The sequence below is a fragment of the Balaenoptera ricei genome, chromosome 1 (genome assembly GCF_028023285.1).
Source record: "Balaenoptera ricei isolate mBalRic1 chromosome 1, mBalRic1.hap2, whole genome shotgun sequence".
Classification (NCBI taxonomy): domain Eukaryota; kingdom Metazoa; phylum Chordata; class Mammalia; order Artiodactyla; family Balaenopteridae; genus Balaenoptera; species Balaenoptera ricei.
The window spans coordinates 33,410,093-33,433,270 of NC_082639.1; the positions used below are offsets into that span (position 1 = coordinate 33,410,093).

General features: G+C 53.7%; 2 protein-coding genes across 15 annotated transcripts in view; both read right to left on the reverse strand.

Annotated features, from left to right (window-relative positions):
- Positions 1-1,004: 1,004 nt before the first annotated feature.
- On the reverse strand, positions 1,005-4,328 carry SLFNL1 (schlafen like 1). Its single transcript, XM_059897604.1, has 4 exons — positions 3,942-4,328; positions 2,016-2,531; positions 1,763-1,906; positions 1,005-1,127 (listed from the first exon to the last, which is right to left on the reverse strand). Exons 1-4 carry the CDS (start codon positions 4,326-4,328, stop codon positions 1,005-1,007), a joined length of 1,170 nt encoding a protein of 389 aa, XP_059753587.1.
- A 6,182-nt stretch (positions 4,329-10,510) lies between these two features.
- Positions 10,511-23,178, reverse strand: part of SCMH1 (Scm polycomb group protein homolog 1) — a 198,052-nt gene continuing 185,384 nt past the window's right edge. For 12 of the 14 annotated variants that reach the window (XM_059919957.1, XM_059919938.1, XM_059919935.1 and 9 more), the window contains 3 exons: positions 20,394-20,588; positions 12,669-12,799; positions 10,511-11,642 (listed from right to left, as the gene is read on the reverse strand). In XM_059919957.1, the coding sequence (XP_059775940.1) occupies positions 11,517-11,642; positions 12,669-12,799; positions 20,394-20,588 (452 nt within the window). In that variant the 3' untranslated portion in view covers positions 10,511-11,516. The remainder of the gene's footprint in view (positions 11,643-12,668; positions 12,800-20,393; positions 20,589-23,178) is intronic. The other 2 variants (XM_059919943.1, XM_059919963.1) reach the window with 2 other exon arrangements.

Here is a 23,178-nt window from a genome sequence, read left to right on the forward strand (position 1 = left end):
GCAGGAGGCCTTGAGGTCAGGTGAACCAGGTCAGGGGGGATTGTGTAGACTATTGTTTGGGCTTTGCTCTTGATGAGATGGGGAGCTCTTGGAGGTCTTTGAGCCCAGGCATGTTCTAGAAAGAACCATTCTTGCCCGGGTGCAGATGTTGGCTTTATAGAGCCTCTGGCTCCACTGGTGGAGATGACAGGGGAAATGGCCAGAGCAGGAACCCTCTCCAGTGGCTGGAGGGTGCATGGAATGGAAGTCAGACCCTTCCTGTGCAGGTGTTGGTGTGTGCTGGAGAGAAGCAGGGTGCCAGCTGTCCCCTATTGTCCTGTAGCTGAAGAAACTGAAGCAGAGGTATTATGATTTGCCCTAAGGTACCCGTCTTCAGGAACCCAACCATCCAGGCTCCTTACCCCACAGCTTTGTGGCGGGGGAGGAACTCTGGGCCCCCTGGACAGAAGTGGGCTGAGCATGGGACTCTACCCAGCTGCATCCAACCAGCCAAGTGTTCTAGAAAGAACCATCCTTGCCCGGGGGCATGTAATTTATTACAGAGCTTTGACAGTCCCAAATCTCAGCAAGCCAGGGGTGGGTGTGCAGGGTGGTGGCCTGTCCACCCTGTAACCGCAGTTACCAATGTACTTTGCCATCTGCAGAGGGGCTTTCCCAAGATGACAAGTCCCTTTCTGGCCCTGCCTAGCTAACGGGAGTCAGAGACCCAGAGGGACGGTCCCTTACAGCTCAGCCCAAGGAGAGCTCTGGCCAAGTTTTTACACGTTCTTTCTGAAAGTAAGTTCCCTTGGGGATCGTGCTAAGCGCAATTTCTCAGCTACACAGATCGGGGTCTGCTCAGGACTAGCACCCCGTGGGGACCAGCCCCTGGGAGCACACTGTTGTAGAGGGAGCCAGCAAGTGCAGCGCTCCCATCCTCCTCTGAGCAGCCCAGACTGGCCTTACTGGGGGGACGTAGGGTCAGTAGGATAGCCCTGCGTGTTCCAGGTAGAGCGCTGGGGCCCTCACAGGACGCAGCAGGTGCAGGAGGTGGGCTTGTACCGCCGCAGCTGCTGCTGGAGCTGCTCCTTCTCGGCCGTCAGCACCCGCAGCCTCTCCTCCAGCTTGCTCAGCTCGGCCGTCCACTTCTGAAGGGACATCGGAGAAGCGTGCCTAAGCTGACATCATCTCAGAACCGGGGCTGAAGTGATGGAGGAGGGGAAGGCCCAGAGAGCCTGGGGGGCCTGCTCAAGGTCTCTGGGCACCGTACTGGCCCTGGCAGGTGGAGGAGCCAGGTCCCCTGACCAAGTCAGCCCTGGGGTCTCGGGGAGAGTCCTGCCAGCATCCCAGACCCTGGGGTAACCCGTCCTCCGCAGCCTGCACAAGTACCGGGACAGGCTCAGGCTGGCAGCCCCCCGCCGTGTCCTTCTCCCTCTCTGTCAGCCCCTTGCCCTCTTCTGTTTTTCTGTCACCTATGTTTCTCTCGTGAAAAGGCTTTTCCTTGGGACTGTGTCCAAGTGCTGTGTCCAGCACTCACTGCCTCCCCATCTTAAGGGCCTCCGCCCAAACGCAGCCCTCTGGTTTGTCTTAGAACTTCAACATTCCACTCTCCCGGCGGCCCCAGCTACACCGCAGAGGGATACCGGCGGTAACGGGGTTGTTGCAGTCCAGCCCCTGGGGAGCACCAGAGGAAACCCGACGGCCGCGAGCCTACCCAGTGGGTGGCCGGGGCGCCCAGGGCCAGCGTGGCCCCGACCCTGCCTGCCCGGCCTGGGCCACGTACCTGCCTGCTCCACTCCTGGATGGCGCGTACGGACAGGGGGCCCTGGATGCTCCCGTCCCGCCGCAGGAACACCTCCCCCTGGTCCGTCTCGTAGAGCTGCGGCTGGCCCTGGGCCTTGGGGGCGTGCACGCTCAGGCGGATCACCTGGGGAAGGGCAGCGGCAGCTCTGTGGGCGCTGCTCCGGCCGGTGTGCAGCCCCAATCCCGCCTCGCTGGCTCCGGGGCAGCCTGGGGGCGCTGGGGGCAGGGCTCACCTTGAGGGGGGTGCCGGTGGCAGAGGTGCTGACCACGGGGATGAAGGTGAGCTTGTAGGCGTCGGGGAAGACCTGGGGCTTGAAGCCCTGCAGGATAGAGTCCACCAGCAGGCGCACGCGGTCCTCGTCGCGGTGGCTGCAGCAGATGCCCTGCACCAGGCCACTGTCCTCCACGCCCACCAGCAGGCTGCCGCCCTCGCTGTTGAGGAAGGCGCACACGTAGCGACGCAGGTGGTGCTTGAAGGCCTGGCTCAGGTACTCGCCGCCGCCCCTCTTGAACTCCACGTTGCGTGTCTCGCTGCCCAGGAAGGCGCCCTGGAAGAGGCGCTCCTGGCCCAGGATCTCCTGGTGCACGATGGCGCTGTCTGAGCGCGTGCCACTGGGCCGGCCCGGGGAGTCCCGCCGTGGGGTGGGGGCCTGGGTAGGAAGGGGTCCGGCGAGCCAGGCCGGCGGGGGGCTGGAGCCCAGGATGGGGCCAGGGCTGGGGCTGGGGCTCGGGCCGCTGTCCTCCTCCTGCTGGGTTGGGGGATAAGAGCGGGGCGTATGGGCCCAGGCAAGAGCCAGGAGCCCTGACCTTGGCGGCCAAAGGAGGGACAGGCGGCCAGAATCCCCCCCTCCACCCACCCCATCCACCCAGGGCCCAGCCCACACGGGCATCCTGATGTTCCCCCCAGGCAGAGGGGGCTAATTCTGCCCACCATCCCAAGGCCAGTGCGGGAAACCCTGCTGGGTCAAGGGCTGGAACCAGCCAGTGCTCCTCCCCTGAGGCTGCCCTCTTCCCAGGTGACCTGTGGGATGCACATGGGTAGGAGGAGCTCTCCTTCCCGGGTGGGACCTGGGACACCTGCAGCCATTCTCTTCCCACCTGGGTTGCGGGTCAACCTGTGAGGCGCAGAGTTGGATCATCCCAGGAGACACCTCGGCACCCTGAGGTCCCCTGTGACAGAGCTGCATGTCTCTGAATTGAGAGGGGCTCCCAGAGATGCCACCCTCTTCCTGATCTCCCTGAAAGCCTTGCTGAACCAGTCCTCCTGAATTTCTACTTTCCTCCGGCCTTCCTGAGTCCCTTTCACGGTTTCTGCTCCGTTCAAGGGCTCTGGGAGCAGCCTGCTCAGGGCCGCTTCCCTGCTCTGGGCCTCACCATCGGACCCCCGGCCTCCAGGCTCTCCCCGTCCTATCCATCCTCTTTGCTGACCCCAGGTGCAAGTCACACTGTCATTCCTCCCTTAAAACCCTTCCCTAGCTCCCTGCTGCCCTCCAGCCTCCAGAGGTGGCTTCCAGGGCTGGGAGCTCAGTGTGGGCTGGGGTGTAGCGATGAGAGGCACAACCCTACCAGCCCTGCAGCCTCCAGCGGAGACAGGCTTAGCGGAGACTTGAGAAAACCACCAACTATCATACAAACATGCCATCAGGCCACAGGTCTTGAAATGTAAGCCCGTTGAGCTGTTTAGCTGTGCAACAGTTTAAATGGCATGGAGTCTTCATCCCGAAGGCTCATCGATGCAGGGCTCCCTGAGGGCAGGGTGGAGCCTCTACTCTCTGCTGTACTGCCCGACAGAGCCAGTGTTGGTTTTTGCAACTGGACGGATGAGGTCGGCCAAGGAGAAAGCCAGGACCCTTGCGTATCCTCGTGCCTGGGCTGACCCGGCCCAGAGGCCGGATGCAGATGGGCCCGGGGAGGGTCCGATACTCGGGTCTTCCTTCATGTGCTTCCAGGCTGGAGGCAAACTCTAAGGGTCAGTGTCCCTCCAGTGTCCCTCTGGGACCATAGTCATTTGAGTAGCAGCCCCCAAGTTTGCAGATTTGTCGCCAGTTTCGCAAAGACACCCCTCACCCCCATGCAGCACAGGCCATCCGCACCCAGGCCTCCCGCGAGTGAGGCTCGGCGGCTGGAGGGCCTCCCGGCTCGGGGAAAGCCTCACTTACCTCTCTGCGGTTTGAGGGCTCCCGGCCCTCACCCAGCACCAGCTCCTTCCCGGGGGCCACCAGCTCCTTGATGATCTGGTGCTCCTCCAAGGCCGTGTGTAGGCGCCAGGGCAGGGAGGCCAGGGTGTCCTCGTGGGCGGCCACCTGCACCAGCGCGTAGGCCCTGCGTGGCTGCCTTACCACCTGGATGTGCTCCCGCGCCACCGGCAGCTCCAGCCGCTCCAGGGCGTCTCGCAGCAGGCAGGCGAGCACGGGCACTGAGAACTGGGGGTTCAGGTGGCCCACGTAGAGAACATGCCTGCTGGGAGCCGCCTCGGTACTTGAGTCCTCAGACACGGACTCTTCTGTGGGGAGCTCCTGCAGGGGCCGCTTGCCTGGGGGCTCCATGAGAGGCTCCTGCACCTGTGTCGCGGTGATCTCTTCCTGGAGGTCTCTGGAGGGGTCTCCCTCGGAGCGGCTTCTGGGATTCCTCACCGCTGGTCACTCCTCCCGGGGCCCTGGGCTCTCGGGTCAGCCCAGGGCCTCCCAGGGGACTCGGAGGGGGCCAAGGCTCCCGGGAGGTTCACAGATTGGCGGGGGCTGGGTGGAGCCAGAGAGCGAGGGTGGGCAGAGGGCCGGCAGGAAAGGGCTGCCACCCGCCCAAAGCCTCGGACAGGAGAGAGGAGAGTCAGACAGGGCTGAGCCAGAGAACAGGGCATGTGGGCCTGCCGCTCCATCCCACAGGAGGGAAGACTGAGGGCATGTGCTCGAAGCGGGGCAGAGGGGACCAGAACTCAGGTCTCTGAGGCACACCCCCACCCTCCATCCTTTCATTGGCCCCAGTGGGCCTGTCTTCCCTCACCAATCCACAGGCTGGGGCCTCCTAGATGCCTTCAGGGTTTCCTGCCCAGCCTCCAGGCACCAGAGAAACCTTTTCAAGGGGCCTTTGGAGAAGCAGCCTTAACCCAGGGCTCTGAGGACTGGTTGCGGCCCCCCTGGGCTTCTCCTTGCCTGCTCTGAAGCCGGGGTGAACCCAGCAGAGTTTCTGAAGGGGTCAGGCTGGGTCAGAGGGTTTTAGAGCGAGGTTCTTCTGCTTTGGGCACACTGATGAAAGCTACGGCCCCCCCCCCCCCCCCAGAACAATGGCCTTTGCATATATACATACAGTTCGAGGAGGCTCATCTAGACCAGATCCTCTGGTTTGGGTCCAGAGAGCAGAAGTGAGGAGGGGTGGATCGAGGGTCAGAGCTGGGCCCTTGTGTATGTCGCCCACCACCTCCCGCTAGGCCAGGGGTCCTCACTCCTGAGCTGAGCACACATGTGCACACACCAGCCCCTCCACTCGCCCCCATATACCCAGCCTCCGGTCTGCGTGGCAGGTACCGCTGGCCTGCATCTTTTCAGATCGGATCCTTGAGGCAATCAGGGCCTGGGCGCCACCACTGCTGGAGTGGGGACGTTCAGGGCAAACGGGAATAGGAGGAATAGGGAGGCCTGTGTCCCTCATGTCCTGATGGTTCCTGGGGGAGAGTGGGAGGTGCCAGCCCTCCGCTCCCACAGACCTCTGCCCCCTGCCCAGCAGCTCCCCAGGGTGCTTGGGGGCTTGGCTCAGGGAGGGGGAACCAGGGCTGTAGGAAGGGGGTGGGGCCTGTGCAGCCACCTCTGTGATCTCAGGAGAGTCAACAATGCTTCTAGGCTTGGCAAGTGAATCAGGAAAAGTCCTCCCTGACTCCCCACCCCAGTGTAAACGGGTATCTCATGCAGCTTCGTGGGGGGGCTTCTTCGGGGCAGCTCCTAGAATCCAGGGACTGAAGACATACTTCCTCCCTCTGTCAGGTCTCTCCGGGCCCTCGTGCCCACACAGGTCCCCACCTCCCACCTCGGTCACCAATCCCAGGCTCCCCTGAGCATGGACAGGGCCCAGCTGCTCCCAGAATGGATCAGAACGCAGCTGGTTCCACAGCTCCCCTGACACCAGGCTCTTCTCTTTGCCAGAGATGGAGGTTGCTGTCCAGAAGAGCCCTGAGAAATAGGTCAAGCCCTGCCATCTCTTTTGAAGGACAGGGTTGTCACCTGCTGTTTGACCGGGGACCAGGACTCGGGTGATGCACAGCCTTTGTTAATGCAGAAATCTGTTCTTGGGTGGGTGGGGGCTTTGAAAGTGCTTTTCATGATGCAGGTGTAGGTAGCACTTTCCCACACTGCTTCTGGAAGTCTCGATGGGGTGAGGGGGCGGAGGGTGTGACCGGAAGCGGATGCTGCAGACCGGGGAAGCTGCTTTGACAGCGTGGAGAGAAGGCTGCCTCTTTCTCTGAGCAGCCGTTCTGAAGATGCTGATGAATTTGTTTCCCCGAGAGACCGAGGCAGAAGCTTGGGTGGGGAACTTGAGAAAGGAGACTGTGGCGTGGGGGAAAGGAGGAGGCCCGAGGCCCCAGGTGGTGGCAGTGTGAGGCTCTGGGGAGGGACCCAGCAGCCAGGGCTGACCCGCCTCTGCATCCACAGCCGAGAGTTACGGAATAACGGCTCTAAGCTCTCCAGGCTTCCCCCTCTTCTTCAGGCCTCTCTGGACTCCGCCATCACGAGCTGCTCTCACAGTGACAAGTGGGGCTGTGGCTGTTTTGGACGGTTAACTCGAGTCATGATGAGTTATGCAGAGACAGACAGCTGGCCGGGAGAGGCGCCCTGACAGATGAGCATACACGTGGTTGTACCAGAGAACATAACAAACACGTGAACATAACGTACTTCTCTAGGGGCCTCGCTATCAGGCAGCTGTTTGGCATGAAATTTCCCAAACTGATTTGAGTGCCAAATCTTTCCCCATTCTTACTGGAAATCTCTTTAAACGATTGTATTACATATTTCCCTGGGCTCTGTTAACAGCCTACGTGAGCTGAACATCAGTTCCACTTCTTTTTTGGCGGGGTTAAAAATTGTCTTTCATCGTAAGCATTTACAAAATGATATTTTACGTACTGAAACGCACCGCGGTGTAAACTGGGTTATTTACAGCATCTCAGGCTAACAGCTGGGTGATGGCGGACACGAGTTCAGCGTTGTGGAACAGCAGCCCCTTTTAGTCCTCTCCCTGGATGTCTGTGACCTTACTGACGACCCCTACTTGGCACTGGAGGAAGAAAACCTCTTGAATTTAAAGTTAAGAACGAAAGGTGGGTGGGAAGCTGCTGCACAGCACAGAGAGATCAGCTCGGTGCTTTGTGACCACCTAGAGGGGTGGGATAGGGAGGGTGGGAGGGAGATGCAAGAGGGAGGAGATATGGGGATATAGGTATACGTATAGCTGTTTCACTTTGTTATACAGCAGAAACTAACACACCATTGTAAAGCAATTATACTCCAATAAAGATGTAAAAAAATATATAAAATAAAAGAATGAGGAAAAAAAAAAAACAGAATGTAAGGTGGGCCCAAAGATGAGAGGCAGAGGGAGGCTGTGGATAGGGCTCGTCTCACGTTATCTGGAGAGTGTCCACTTGGTGGCGCCTGTGGCTGCGATCCTCCACACCGTAGCAAGCATGGGTGTCTGCGCGAACCGCCCAGGGACCCCAGCTGAGGGGCAGGGGACGGGGCAGGGGCGAGGGCTGAGCTCAGCCGTTACGTGGGAGAGGACAGGCTGTCAGGAGAACAGACTCTGGAACTCAGGAGAAGAGTGGTGTGGACGCAGCCTTCGCCATCGGGCCCTGGGACGCTCCAGCCTCAGTCTTGACTCCTCCCCTTGCCTACCAGCGGCTGCCTGTTGATTCCTGCCCATCCTTTGACAGGACCAGCCCAGCTGCCCACAGATATCTCGGGCCTGGTGTCTGTACCCTGGGACCTGTTGGCCGCTGGCCCCTGGCAGCATCCTCGGTGGCTTTGGTGCTGGAGGACAAGCACACACAGTTCTCACGCTTGGCCTGGAGGTTTCCAGCTGGGGAGCTTCCCTGATGGGATGGGGTGACTTGGGGCATTAAGGTAAGGAGGCTGCAAAATAGCTGAGGGACGACAGGGGCAGGAGGGAGTGTCTGGAGTCTCCTAGGCAAGACGGTTTCCCGTGCTTTCAACTTTATTTGTAAGACAAGGGGCAAGTCACCTGTGGCTCTTCTGAGGAGGGGTCGTGGCATCGGGCACGAGGGCAGAAACTGTGTCCACTTGGCCCGCCGGTGCCACAGCCCAGAGAAGGGTCTCAGGTTGTTCCACAAAGATGCCGAAGAGGGTACTGTGGACACTTCCCCTCAGGACTAACAGCCTGGGCAACAGAGACAGAGCGGAGCCCAGGGCCACGGGCCACGCAGCTGGCAGGTGGGGAGGGGCCGCAGGTGGGGACGGGGCAGAGAGGTTCCCCAAGGATTCAGCCCTGAGCGGAGCCTGCGCTCTTCTCTTCTCTCCTGAAGTGCCTGGGTTTTTCCTTCCTGAGCACCGGAGTCAGTCTCTCCTTGTCGTGGCGATGAGGGTGGGCCCAGGAAGCTGCTGCCGGAGGCCTCTGTCCCCAGTCCCACTTCCCCACACGCCTCCCCGCTTCATGGGTGGCTGCCCTGTCGGGGTCAGTGGTGTGGTCTCACCCGCCGGACACCATTTCAGCTTCTTTGCATGACTCTAGGTCACTATTAGAAGGCTTGGCTTTGTGAAACAGTTTCAAAAGTCGAGGTTTTGGGTTTTTGTTTTTGTTTTTGTCCTCTTAAATGACGTTCAATTCTGACCCCAGAGGTTAGGGCAGCATGAGTGAAATGGTAACAAATCCTTTCCCCTTCTGCAGAATTTGACATCTGGTTACCCTTCTAGTTCTGTTCCCTTGGAAACCAGATAAAAATGGAATGTCAACCATTTCAAGGCAACAGTGCTTATGATAAAACTGACCCCTAATTGTAAATCACCTGGTCTAGGAGTGCTGTGCATAGACTGTAAATAGCCCTTCCTGCAGGGCTTCCTGAGCGCAGGGACCCAGTAGGCACGCCCCTGACGGGGACCTGGAAGCTGTGCCTATGGCACTAGGGAGTTACTGGCTGCCCTGGGGCACGATGCTTCTAAGCCAAGGTGAACCCCACTTCTCCCTAATATGTCTTATCCCCTTGCACCTGAGCTGTCACCTGGGCAACAAAGAATGATCGTGGGTGACTGTGGGCTCTGCAAGGACTGCTCCACCGGAAAGGCCTGCTTTATGCTGGCAGGGTGTCCGGTCTGTCTGCAACATGAGCGCCACCCCCAGTGTAGCCTGTGGGAGTCGAGTCTGCACGGTTAGCAGGACCCAAGACAAAGGCTGCCTGGTGGGTGTGGCAGGCAGTGTGCTGTCTCGCACCCCTCATCAGCTATGGAGTTTGGGGCAAGTATTAGAACTTCACCTCTCTGAGCTTTAGTTTCCTCATCTTTAAACTGGGGGGACACGGTGGTTACCTCTGAGAGCTGTAAGCGAGGTTTGAGCGAGCTAACGTACACAGACAACCTAGCACCAAGAAGCCCTTAACGAGTGTTCCCTGGAAAGCTGAACGTGCCTGCTGACGAGGGACAGTGGGGGTGGGAGCCGTTTTGCTCCACAAGCCCAGCCTGGCAGCACATCTGGCCTGCCTGCATGTGCTGGTGTTACCTCCACATCCAGAAGCTTGTCGCCAGGGTCCAATAAGGCCCTCTTTGGGAGTACCCTGAATGAACAGCACAGCCTACGGGACACAGGTCCAGGAGTCTGTGGAAAATGGGCTTCTTCTAGTTCGGCAGCCCCGACCCTGACTGCTTCACGGGGCCCATGATTAGAACCTCACTGTGGCCAAGTGGAAAACACCGTGTTGGGACTAGTCGCTGGTGAGGGCTGGTAGGAGCCTTAGAGGTCTCCTCGTCTAACCCCCTCATAGCCAGACGGGCCCAAAGGAGGGAAATGACCCATCTAAAGCATCACAAAAAATAGCTGCACTGGCTGGAACCTCGGCCCTGGCCTTGGAGTCAGATTCCTGGGCTTTAAATGCCTACTTTGGCAGTTCCTGGCTATACGATCAGAACTTAAGTTTCCTCATCTATAAAGTGGGTCTGTTGTGAAGATTAAATGAGATCGTTCTAATTCAGATGGAGCAGCTGGTGGGGCACACAGCGATGTGTTAGTCATTATCAGGTTACACTGCACTGCTGCTGCCCCACACCTTCTCCTCCGGGGGCCCTTTATAAACAGGGAAGTGAGGTCCTGGACTGCAGTACCGGCCCCTGGACGGCGCCAGAGGTGCCCTGCAGGCTAGCCCGGGCTAGCCTGCGTCTCTCCTCACCCCTGCCCCTGAGGCTCCTTGGAGCTGTTGACCCTAATATTGTCCTTCCTGCTCGGGCTTCCTGTGGCTGGTTCCTCCACACTGCTGTCTGGCTGCACCAGAGCACAAAGCCCTTTGAGGGCAGAGAACGGATCTCACACCATCTCCCCAGGGGCTACGCCATGCTGGGGCCCCAGTGGGCATGTGGCAGACAGCCTGTTCTCTAGGGATTGCTGGAGTCACGAGAACTCAGGGAGCATCTTGTCCAAGTTTCCTCATAGATAAAAACGAGGAGCAAAGACAAAGACAAGGGTAGTGACCTGCCCTTCGGAGGCACACTGATTACCTGTTGACTGATTACAAAGACACTGGCATCTATATTGTTTTTTATTTATAAACAAATTGACATAAAATAAGTAAGTCCAGATGGCAGCGGGGGCAGCTGTGCTGCTGACTTGCTTACAAAGGAAGCATGTGGACAGTGGAGTGGGTACAACCAGACTCCAGCCTAGAGACCCCTTTCTCCCATCCATCTTAGGGCCTTCTTGGCTTAAAATCATTGGGCCCAACCTTCTTCAGCAGAAATTCTGGCCAGGGCAAGGAGCTGCGGTGGGGACAGTGCAGGGCAGGGACTCCCATTCCCACAGATGAGGCAGAGGCTGCAGAGGGCCCAGCGGAGGCAGAGAGGCAAGGGGACAGGGACCCTAGGTAATGTCCTCTGAAAAGGGGCCACACCGCTCTGGAGAGGGCCTGTCTGGGGCCGGGGCAGGGCAGTCTCCCTCCTCCTGAAACCCAGTGTCTGGAGCGAGAGGGGTATGAACTGGAGGGCTTGCCCAAGTGCCAGAAACAATAAATTAACAATAAGAAAAGATCTTTTCTTAAAAAAGGTAGAGGTCTGCACCATGAGTTTGGAGTCCGCGGATCTCGTGAGAAGAAGGCAGGAGCCGTGGGGCAATGGGGAGCCACACCAGGCCCAGCGGGTGGTGAGGGGACCGGGCACGAGTGTCACTTCAGGGCCCCGTCTTCCGAGGCCTCAGGGGTCAGCCCCTTCCTCCATCACTTGGAAGGCGTTCAGTCTAAGCTCCTGGGGAGAGGCCGGCCAGGCCTGAGCAATAAATACAGGAGACCTCAGAGCCGAGGCAGGGCTGAGGGGAAGAGCAGCGCCAACCCGGGGCCCCATGCCCGCCTCGGCCCTTCATGGAAGGACATACCATGGCAGGAGGGGCAGTGCTGGCAGCTCCACACAGCCTCCTGGAGTCCTGAGGCAGCCTCGGACCCCACTGAGGTGCCTGGGAAGGGGCCGACGGCCCTCCTTCCTGGGAGAAGAATGGCCCCTCTGCTCGATCCCTCGGTTGTCTAGGCTGCGTCTCCCTGTTCAGAACTTGCCCTGCTTCAGCCGGTCAATGTGGTAGGAGAGCTTGAGTGCAGGCCCCAGCTTCAGACCCATGTACTTCATCATCATGTCACTGCGCAGCAGAAGCAGGGCCTTGCCATCGATCTCCTGGGGGGATGGAGGGAGGCGCCATCAGAGGCCTGGGTGGTCTGACCACCCCAGGTTCTGATTAAAGGCCACCCAGGGAGATGCCAGCCACGTGGCAGTGAACCTGCTGCGATGCTACAGCCTACCTGTTCTCCCCAGCATCTACTACTGACCCCCCGGGTTAAGCTCTTCACACACGTTTATAGGAATCTCCTTTCTCTGCTGCCCGAGAGGCAGTCTCCCCGTCTCCCAAACCTCTGAGGTCAGCTCAATTCTGTCTCCTCCCAGGCGGCCTCCCCGGTCAGTGTACTTGTCACTCATCACGGACTATTTTTGTATTGACCCTCAAGGGCTATCCGGTGAGTCACCTTCCTTCCTGAGCAGCAGGGACCCCTCCGTGTGAGCCAGGCACAAAGCAGGCACTTGCTGAGCAGCTGTGAGACCTTCAGGCCTGATCTAAGAGCACCCTCCAAACCCACTGGCATGAAGGAGTAAGTGACCAGTGAGAGGTAGCAGAGCTGTTATGAGTGCCCCAAGCACAGAACAGCACCAAGCGGTAGGGGCTACAGGGAAGTGGGTTTGAGCCCCAGATGAGGAGTACGGTCACTGCAGGGGGGTCAGCAGCAGTCCCTGGCCACAGGGCCAAATGGCCACTTGAAGAGATGGGGGAGGCTCAGAGCGGAGAAAGTGGAGGATGGGGTTCTGATGAGGTAGGAGAGTTGGGGGCCACTTGGCAAGAGACTCTTTAACTCGGCCTTAGGCCACAGCAGGTAGCTAGGAGAGCAACTGCTCCTAGGAGAGTCCTGTCCCTGGGACCCAGTAGGAGTGTGGCTGAATCAGATCCTACACTAAAGGAGTGAGCTGAATTCAGTGCCCAGTGAGGGCTGTTTGGGACCCAAGATTCTGTCTCTAAGTTTGTATGGTGTCACCTGTGCTCAGTTTCAAGGGACCTAGAACAAGTATATAGCTCGTGCCCCTTTAAGAGTCTATAAGTTGCAGAAGCAAGACTCCCGGTGGACAGAGGAGAGGTCAGGCAGTGGCACCTACGTGTTTGCGAAAGAGGTCAGCATGGGGTCCAAGCTGAGGATCAGCTTCCCGGACAAACTGCATCACGTCCTCGACTGTCCACGAGGAGGGGTCCCGGCCACTCTGTCGAGAGGCATCCCGGCGGTCCGACCCTGCAGGACAGGAGGACACCTGCATAACGGGCCGGGACTGGTCTGTCACTCCCCAGCACTCTCCTTGGCCTGTCCCAATGGCCCTGTGTGACCACTGAGGCTCAGCAGTGCCAGAGCAGAGGAACCAGAGGCAACCGAGGGAGGGAAGGGTTTTCAACAAAGGGACCAAAGGCCTGAGACCCTCTTCACTCAAATCTTAAGGGTAGGTCTGATTCTGGAAATGGTTAGAAGGAATTTTAAACTGAGGTTGTGATCCAGCCTGGACCTGAATCAGGGGTAGCAATGAAGTAAGGGGATTACCTAGATTGGGGGGTGGAGGAGCTGGTAGGTGAGGCTGCTTTTGCTTTGGCTCTGGGGACCATTTCTAGAGAGACCTCGGGAGCTGGGTAAGATTATAGCCAAGTCCTTGGGGCCCAGGAAGGGAAAAAAAGTGATGGATAGTTATACCCAGTGCCTCTTCCAAGGCTGTAGCAAAGTCGGCCAAACACTTGGAGGCAGAACAGTTTTGCCTTGGCTGCCAGGAATCTCAATGTTAATTTAATGGTCTGCTTAGAGCTTTTATCTCAATCTTGACTCAAAAACAGCCCCTCCCATTTCCCCTGTGGGATCTGAGCTCTCTGTATGATCATCACCTGCACAGATCTCTGGCATGCTTCATCCCCTCTGCCTGGAATGTGCCCCCTTCTCTCCCTTCAATTTCTCCTTTTTTTTCTGGCAAACTCCGACTTAGCTAAGCAAGGGTCGGCTTCAAGGATCAGCTCCTTTATGAAACTTTTCCGGTCTAATCCTGAAATAATTGGTCTCACAAAGCATTTCATGGATCTCTTGGTTACAGCTCAATCTCTACACACTTTCCCCCATCACATCACTCTAATAACCTTTTCTCCATAAAGCAGTCAAAACAAGCTTTAAAAAGTAATCGGATCATGTCAATAAATGCAATGGCCTCGAAATGCGTACCTGAAATAAAGTCGAACCCCTTACCATGGTCTAGAAGGTATCCCATCATCTGGCCCTTTCTATCTCCTCTCTCCCTTCCCCCCATCCTTTACTCACCAAGCTCCAGACACTCTGGCTTTCTTTCTGCCTCCTGAATAAGCCATGCTTTTATTCTTTGACCCAGACACACAATTTCCTCTGTCTAAAATTGTCTTTTCCCCACATCTTTGCACACCTGATTCCTTCTCAACATTTGGGTTTCATCTCAAATATTGATTCCTCTGAGAGGCCTTCCCTGATATCCTAATAAAAGTACTCACTCCCCACATAATCACTCTCAATCCAGTTACTCTAGTTCCCTCCACCCCCAGCACATATCACAACCTACAGTAATTTCATGCATTTATGTTTATCTGTCTTCTCCTAGTCCCTGCTATGTCCTTGTGATACTGTGATTAATAAGAAGAAACATATGTATTTGTCTTCATCCCCTTTTCTGACACAGAACTCCTAAAACTCTAGGAATTTCCTAAGTGGTCTGAGAAATAAAGGTGTCTTTTGCTAATCATAGCAAGTCCCTTTTAGCCACACCTGGGTATGTTAATGAGGTGACTTTTGGAAAGCCCCTAAGGATGGGGGCCGGTTGCCAGAGGGACCAACCAGGTGACTAGAGGGTGGGAAGTTTCAGCCCCACCCCCCAATCTCTGGGGAAGGGAGAGGGGCTAGAGATTGAGTTCAATCACCAACAGCCAATGACATAAGCAACCTTGCCTATATAATGAAGTCTCCATAAAAGCCCAAAGGACAGGGCTTCAGAGAGCTTCTGGGCTGGTGAACGTGTGGAGGTACTGGGAAAGCAGTGTACCCAGGAAGGGCACAGGAGCTCCATACCCCTTCCCCCATACCTTCCCCTACACATCTCTTCCATTGGGCTGTTCCTGAATTGCATCCTTTTAATAAAAAACTGGTAATCTAGCAAGTGAACAGTTTTCCTGAGCTCTGTGAGATGCAGGTTAATCAAACCCATGGAAGGGATCACAGGAACCTCTAATTTAGAGCCAGTCAGTCAGAAGCACAGGTAACAATGTGGACTTTGAACTGGCAGCTGAAGTATGTGTGTGTGGGGGGGGTCAGTCTTGTGGGACTGAGCCCTTATCCTGTGGGGTCTGACGCTTCCTCCAGGGAGCTAGTGTCAGAACTGAGTTAAACTGCAGGAGGCCCAGCTGGCATTGCAGAATTGCTTGGTGTGTGGAGACCCAAACGTCGGCAGGGGAAGTGAAGCAGTGCTGAACAGAGTACTGAACGTGGGCAGACAGGCAGGAGGAGGGCGTTTTCCTTTCACAGCACAGAAAAGAGCGCCTGCTCTGCCACAGCAGATGTTCAGACACGTTTGCTAAGTGAATGAACGATCCTATGTAATAGTTCCATGTATATTTTTCTGTCTCCCCGCCAGGCTAGGTCTGTCTTGAGGCAGGGACCTTGCCTTGCTCGTGTCGGTATCCTCACCACCCAGGAGATGCCCAGTCAACAGCTAACTGTCAGAGGTGAAACACCAGTGAAAGTAGAAAGGCCCTACTCTTCAACTATGTCTTGCAAAGGCTAAAGATCTTCTCTCATATTCCTTCATTCCGGGTCCCAGGTCTAAAAGTCGAAGCACACTTGGCTTGGCACCCCTTCTGCTGCTCCCTGGGGAAGAGATTGGAACATACTACCTCTCAAGCTTGTAGCTGGGCACTGACCAGACCGGAGAGAAGTGTGCTGGAGCAAGCAGGGTGATTAGCGCCATGGAAATTCCAAAGGCTTTTTAGAGGGGTGGTAGACAGGGAGCTGGAGAGGGCTGTGTGAGCCAGCCACTTCTCCCTGCCCTAAAAAAAGTCCACTGCGATGCTGAGACAGAAACCAACTGCACAGATGATGGAGAGCAGGGAGCAGATACTACACGTGAATATGTCCATCTTAGCTTCTTGGACCATCTTAGCTAATTCCTCTACCCAGGGGAGCTAGGAATCACACACACACACACACACACACACACACACACACACAATTATACACATACTTATATAATGATATTATAAATATATACACATATATACTCACATATAATACTATTATATATTTACATGTTTGTCTGCTAGCCTACTCCATTAGAACATACACTCCATGAGGGCAGGAGGCAGGAAGTTGCTAATTTATACAGTGGTCAGGAGAGCATCTCTGAGATGACATTTGAGCAGAGACCTTGAGCAGAAGACTGGCATGTTTAAGGGTCAGCATGGAGGCCGGTGTGCTGGAGCAGAGTGAATGAAGAGAACATGGCAGGAAATAACATCTGAGAGTATGTATGTATGTGGTGGGGCGGGACGAGTGGCAGGGCACATCACAGAGGACCTTGTAAGCCACTGACAAACCACTGGCTTTTTTGAAGGTTGGTTTTGAGCAGAGGAGTGACACGAACCAACTTATACTCTGAGTCTGCGTTGATAACAGTCGTTAGAGGGGCAAGGACAGAAGCAAGGGAGACCAGTTGAAAAGGAGGCTACTATAATAGTCCAGGCAAGAGACGACTGGGATGCACCAGGTGGCGGTGGTGAATGTGGCGGAGAGTGGCCTGATATACCCAGAACTCCCAGCAGTGTCAGTTCATTTGACCCTTAAAACAGCTTTTGAAGGAAGTATCATCATCTTTAGTTTAGAGATGAGGGAACTGAGGCCCAGAGAAGTGAAGTGACTTGCCCAGGACCACACAGCTAGGAAGGAGAGAAGTTAGTGCCCTGTCTCTGTCTTTTCCTATGCCCGTTCCTGCAGACAGACTATACCAGGATTCTCTCTCTCCACCCAATGGGCACAGCTGGTGGTCACTCTTCACGCAAGGCAGAGTGTCTCAGTCTGAGGATGAGTAAGGAAGGTGGGGCGCATCCACAAGAGGCCAGACTGACAAACTGAGGCCCGACCATATGGATCAATGAAATAAGGGAGGGCATAGACTGTCACCTAAATTCTTTGAGAGAAACAATTCTAGGGCCAACCAAAAAGAATTCTCTCATAGCTTTATGAGGATCTTCAGGGTCAAAAGAGATTCAGACTGTGACTTGGCCAACAGACTCCCAGTGTATCCCAAGGGAAGAGTGGGAGACAACAGTGGCATCTGAGGCCAGTGCCAAGTGAGGCAGCCTATCAGTATGATGTCACTTATGTGTGGAATCTAAAATATGGCACAGATGAGCCCGTCTACAAAACAGAAACAGACTCACACACATAGAGATCACACTTGTGGTTGCCAAGGGGAGGGGGCGGGGGAGGGAAGGACTGGGAGTTTGGGATTAGCAGATGCCAACTATTATGTATGTCAGTAGGGTTGGATAAACAACAAGGTCCTACTGCAGAGCACAGGGAACTCTATTCAATATCCTGGGATAAACCATAATGGGAAAGATTATAAAAAAAAGAATGCCTATATGTGTATAACTGAGTCACTCTGCTGTGCAGCAGAGATTGGCACTACACTGTAAATCAACTGTACTTCAATAAAAAAAAAATAAAGTTAAAAAAAAAAGGAAGCACTCCTAACAGAAACAGGGCTTTGGGGAAGAGAACACTAATAATAACCCCCTCATACCTCGGGAATGATTTAGTTTCCAAAATGACCCCATATCCCTGCTTCCATCTGATCCATTTAACACGCCTGTGAAAAGAGCAGGTCAGTATCATCACCTCCACTTTGTGTATGAGGACCATGAAGACCTGAGAGCCGAGGTGACTGAAGGCTCAAGGCAGGGCACCAACTCTCCGCTCTGCCTCTACTTCAGAGCTCCTTACGCTGCTCCATTTGGGGCCTTGCTGGGGTTAGGGTCGGGGCGGGGCATCCCAGGCTTCTCTCCCTGTCTCAGCCTTCCTGAGAACCCCCTCTGCCACTGCAGCCCTGGCTACTGGAGTCTTCTTATTCTTTCACACCTCATCCATCCCTGGACTGGGGGAGGCCACAGTGGGTGTGGAAATGGCATTCTCCTGTCTCCCCACTGCTGCTTTTAGACCATCTTCTGATGGAAGCTTGTGTTCTTCAGAGGCCAAAAACATGTACCGACCATCTGCTCTTCCTGATCACTTTCATCTGTAGATCTCTGGGTTTCTGCTCTTTGTTAAATGAAGACTTTTGGGTACTTAACTCACTACCTTCTGTTCCACCCCAATTCCTGCCATAATCCTCAGAGGCAATCCATTCAACTGCTGCCTTGCTTCCAGAGACTTTCATCTCTACTATACTTCAAATGCTTACTGCCAAGGTTACTGTCTGGTTCTTGCATCACTTGGAACAAATCCACTTTGGAATTTTAAGCATCCCCCTCTCCGACCCCAACATCCCACCTTTGCAACTCTCTTGGGACCTATGTCCCCATAATCATTATGTCACAAAGATCTTTAGCACATCAAACTTATAGTCTCCCCATCCTTCAGCCTTCTCTCAGCCTTGCTTCTTCCCCACCCTGCCCAGATCCAGTGTTGATGATCTAAACTGCTCTTCTTCCAGCTCCACTGAGTACATGCTCCCCCGCTCCCCGCCCCCTCCTGCCCTGCAAGCTCAACATAAAAACTTAACTCTCAAACTGTCTTTTTTCACCCCACATCTAGGTTTCTAAGAACCACACAAGAAAACCATAGCTCTCGTAAACTGGCAAACTAGCCTCCAAGCTCCAAGCATTGCTGGACCTTCGTGTTTCCTGCAAACCATCCCCTCCTCCTTGACCTATTTCCTCCTGTCTTCTTTATGGCTAGTCCAATCTCCTGGCACTCTGGAGCCCTTCCCTACTCAGCCCTCTCTCCATTCCCTCATGGCCAGAGTCAATTTTCCCTCCAGTCTCAGGGAGCAAGGTGTGCCTCCTTCTGTCTTAAGACTGATCCCTAATCCTTTCTACCACCCCCAAGGCCTTACTTTCTCCTCTTTCCTATATTCTTAATTTCTTCTTCTTGGAAGGCTCAAGTTGTCTTCTGATAAACATGCCCAGCGTGCACCCACTCTAGAAGACCTTCTTTTGAAGGTCACCTCCTTTTTTCTCATCAAACCCTCCTTGATATCCCCATCCACTGCAATCTGCCCTCACCACCCTCCAGCACCACTGAAGCTGCTCTTACTAAGTTCACCAATTACTCACTAATCACCATATCCAGTAGATATTTCTCAGTCCTATTTTACTGAACCCTTTTGGGTTGTACTCATCTTAAAACACTCTCTGTACTCCTGGCCACCACAGTATCAAATTCTTCTGTTTTTCCTCACATTTGACTACTCCTTTGTCCCCTTGGTGGGATCCTCTTCCTGTTCCCTCCTCCTGAACTTTGTTGGTCCCCAGAACTCCTTCTTTGGTCAACTGTTCTTTTCATTCTAGACATACTCCTGGGAGTTGGGTGTCATTCACCCTACAGCTTCAACTTCCATCTATTTGCTGATGACTCCCAAATATTTAATTTCAGCTCAGTCCTCTTCCCTGAGGATCAGACCTGCACAGCCACTGCCTGCTGGGTATCACCTAGATGACCCACGGGCTCCCTCCCCTTCTTTCTCTTCTATGGTTGGTTCCCTCTCTCAGTGAATGGCACCACCATCTATCCAGTCACCCCCTCTAGAAACCTGGGAGACATTCCCACTCCTTCCTCACAACCCTTGAATCTGACTCAATTTACCTCATGGAGAGTTTTCAAATCTATTCTCTCTTCTACAAACCTTCTACCACTGCCCTAATCTAGGCCTTTATCATTTCTGGTCTGGCCAGAAACCTAAGTAACCTCCTAAGTGGTCTCTCTACTCTTGTCCTGCCTCAGCTCCATCCACAACACAGTAGTCAATGACCTATTGGAAACACAAACCTGCTTAGGTCTTGCCTCTAAGTAAAAGTCTCCAGAGCTTCGCATTACCTATAAGATCAACTCCAAACTCTTTAACGTGGCATTTAAGGTCCTCTGTGATACAACCCCTGATGCTTCCAGGCTTTTCCCTTTGAAGTCCCAGAATTACATTTTGTTTTTCAGCAATACCAAACTGCATGTAGTTCCTGGTACAATCTGTGTTAGTTCTTACCCCTTTGCTCTTGTCCATACTGTACTCTCTTCCCTGGAAAGCTCTCCCTCCCCTACCAATCCTAATACATTAATATAGTCAACGTTTAAAATGTCAGACACTTTCTCAAGGAAGCTTCCCTTGGATACCAAGCTTGGGTTAGGTGTTCCTTTGTGCAGTTTTCATGCAACTCAAAGTGTATCTCTTTAACCACACTCAAGATGTTGTTTTCCAGTTATCTATTTCAGTGTTTGTCTCTCCCACAAGACTTTGAGCTCCTTAAGGACAAGAAGTGATTGATTTTTGCGTCCCCATGACAAACACAGACGGTGTTCAAATAAATGGCTCATGAATGAATGAAGGACTCCTTCCCTGTCCCTTTGGCTCTAGGTCGCTGGCTCTTAGTTTCCGTTATTCTCAAGCTAATCCCAGAGCTTCAATTGCTCCCCAGGTGCCTAGTCAGGCACAATGGTAGCCCAGACCCCAGTCCAACCTCCAGGCAGCAGGCAACAGAGTTAAGTCCTTTCTGGCCTCCCAGGGTTCAGGGAGGAAAGAAGGAAAGAATGAGAGAGGGCAGGAGAGCCAGAACTCCAAAAAGCTTACCCCTGGAGCAGAATCTGCGCACAGCCGAGGCAGTGCTCAGTGGGAGGCCACAGGATGGAAGCAAAGGCCGGTACCCAGGGTTTCGAAGATTTTGGGAGGTGCTGACAAGGTTGGTGGGATTCAAGGTGGAGTCCATTGAGTCTGAGTGTGGCTCCAAGGACCGGGCCAGACTATTTCCCAGGGCAAAGGTCTCACCTGGAAAACAGTAAAACCAGAGTTACAGCAGGGACTAGCCTGAAAGGACTGCCAGGGCACTGGCTCCCAGGAATCTGTTTGGGTGGAGTAAGAGGCAGCAAAGCAGAGAGCCCTGGGCTGGGTCACTGGATGCCTGTGTACCAGTCATGGCTCTGGCTCTCACTAGGTGGCCTTAGTCAAGCCCAGTGCCACTCTCTGGACATGGATCTCCTCAGAGACTTTTAGACTAGATGGTCTCTGAGTTTTCTTCTGGTTTGGATGTCTTAGGCTTTTTCTGACAAGGAGAACCTTAAAAAAAAAAGAAAGCTATTCTGGGAAGAGTCGCCCTAACACAAGATGCTAGAGCAGGGAATAGGGGTGCTGAAGAAGAGATACATTTGCTTAGAGGAGGGCACTTTAGAAGCTGACCCTCTTAGCCAGCAGGACACCTCAGAAATGCTTCTGGATGCCTGGCTAAAGGCCTGTCTGCAAAGGATCTGCTCCTATGTTTCCTCCCCTCCTTTCCTATTTGCCTTGTTTTATGGAAACATTCCAAGGAAGCTGGGGTTGTATAGTAGTGAGACCACGGGCGTGGAGCACAGAATCTGGGTTAGAATTTGACTCAGCCACTCAGCAGACAAGGTGCTTCCCTCAGAACCTCAGTCTCCTAACCTATAACATGGGAGGCCCCTTTCTCCCAAGGGGTTTGTGAACAGCAAAAGAGAATGGCTATGAAAGCCTTCGTAAAGGGCACCTCATCCTGACATTACTACACCCAGGCCACGGCCCAACCCCACGCAGCAGCCCCTAATCATTGCACTACAGAACCGGAAGCAGACTCCCTCTCATGGTTGGGTTCCACCCATACCAAGTCAGATCCTCTGGCCACTGCCTTCTCTGCTTATGGGACATGTCTTGGGTCCTGGACCATATCACACTGTCCTTTGTGGTTTTTCTTAGAGATTAGGTGTTTAGATAATGCTTGGGATTCATACAGGGCCTCTGATGAACACTAAATTCAAGGAAACTGTCTGGTATACAGTGAGACCTCTTTGGCAAGATGGTTTAGGATTTTAGGACTACTTTCTAATTCTCACCTAGAATTGCTTGGTAAACCATGGGATTACAGTCAAATCTAGCACGAGACAGCTATTCATCCATATCTCAGGAAATTTAACTGATGAAGCCCTTTCCTAGAAATGATTCTGAAGAGAGAAGTCTCTGAGGCTCTAGGATACCTAAACCATATCCCACCCCATTTCTGCAGGTGAGGTTTCAGATTCCTATTTTCCAGGAGAGATGATTATAGCAATGTCCCACTTTGAGACAAGGACAGGAATCCAATCCAGGAAACAGGACGCCTGGGTTCTACTTCTGGGCTCCTGCCTCTCACTAGGTATGTGATTCAAGGCAAGATATTTGTCTTTTCTGGGTACTAGTTTCCTCATCTGTAAAATGGGGAAAACTCACCCTTTGTCATGCTGAGAACATCAAATGAGAAAACAGAATGGGATGGACTTTACAAAGGTGGGGAGTTGTATTTTATTCTTCATTCAGAGTTAGAGTGTAAATCGAAGTTCTCTGAAATAGCTCAAGAAAAAAATGAACTCTAGTTTCTGTATTTATCAGCACAGTAATAACCTCACCTTTCTAGTACTCATTTTACTCAGCAAAGACCTACTTCACGTGAGCTAACAGATGTGAAGAATAATTATGATGACAATGCCAGGGGTTCACCAGATGCTGATGCAAAATCAGTAAGTGTCTCTTCTCTTGGCAATGCTAAGAATGGTAAATGAAATCTGGATTCTGAGTTGAGAGGTCTGAAAATCTGGAATGGTGGCACCTGGACTAGGCAAGGTCATTAAATCTTATCCTAATGAGATGAAGAGGAAAAATGAAGCATCATGCCCAAGGCTCTGAGAGGTCCTAGTCAGCTTAAGGCTGATCAAATGAGGCCCTGGCTGCCTTCAGTAGGATGATGCCAGGGCAGAAGACTGCAGTGCTTTCCAACTGTGCTCCGCAGAGCCCTGCAGAACTCCCAGCTCCTGGGTAGAGCCTGGGCCTCATCCCAGCTTCTATCAAAACAGCTCTGGCTTTAGCTTTTATATACCAGAGTTTCATATAATCTTACCTTTGCAAAAAAAAAGGAGTTCTACTGCTAAAACAAAACAAACTTTGAAACCACTGGCCCAGGGATCAGAAGTTGGGGCTGGAACACTTGAGTTCTATTTCTGGCATGATGATTAGTCAATGATCACCACCTTTTTTCTGGGATTCAGCTTCTATAAAATGGAGATGAAATCCCTTAGCCTCACAGGATCAACATGAATTAAATTCACCACTGAATGCTGGAGACATGAGAACAATCAGCATGAGAGGGAGCTGGTTCATTCATTCAACAAACATTTGTTGAGCACCCTTTGTGTGCCAGCCACTGTGCTAGGTATGGGGTATGCAGAGGTAAACACAGACAAGGACCTTGCCCTTACACAGCTATTTTCAGTGAGAAGCAGATCTTCTGAGTATCACATTGCAAGGCTGACCTTAAAAACTAGAGTTCCCAGTGGAGGATGACCAGAACGGTGGTGAGAGGCCTAGAATTCATGGC

What these genes read in the sequence shown, in the direction of transcription:
- SLFNL1 (XM_059897604.1), bottom strand. Translation starts at nt 4,328, where the DNA reads ATGGAGCCCCCAGGCAAGCGGCCCCTGCAGGAGCTCCCCACAGAAGAG. An exon ending in AGCCCTCAAACCGCAGAGAG is followed by an intron (nt 2,532 to 3,941) that starts GTAAGTGAGGCT and finishes CCCCCAACCCAG; the next exon opens with CAGGAGGAGGACAGCGGCCC. An exon ending in TCCAGGAGTGGAGCAGGCAG is followed by an intron (nt 1,128 to 1,762) that starts GTACGTGGCCCA and finishes ATGTCCCTTCAG; the next exon opens with AAGTGGACGGCCGAGCTGAG.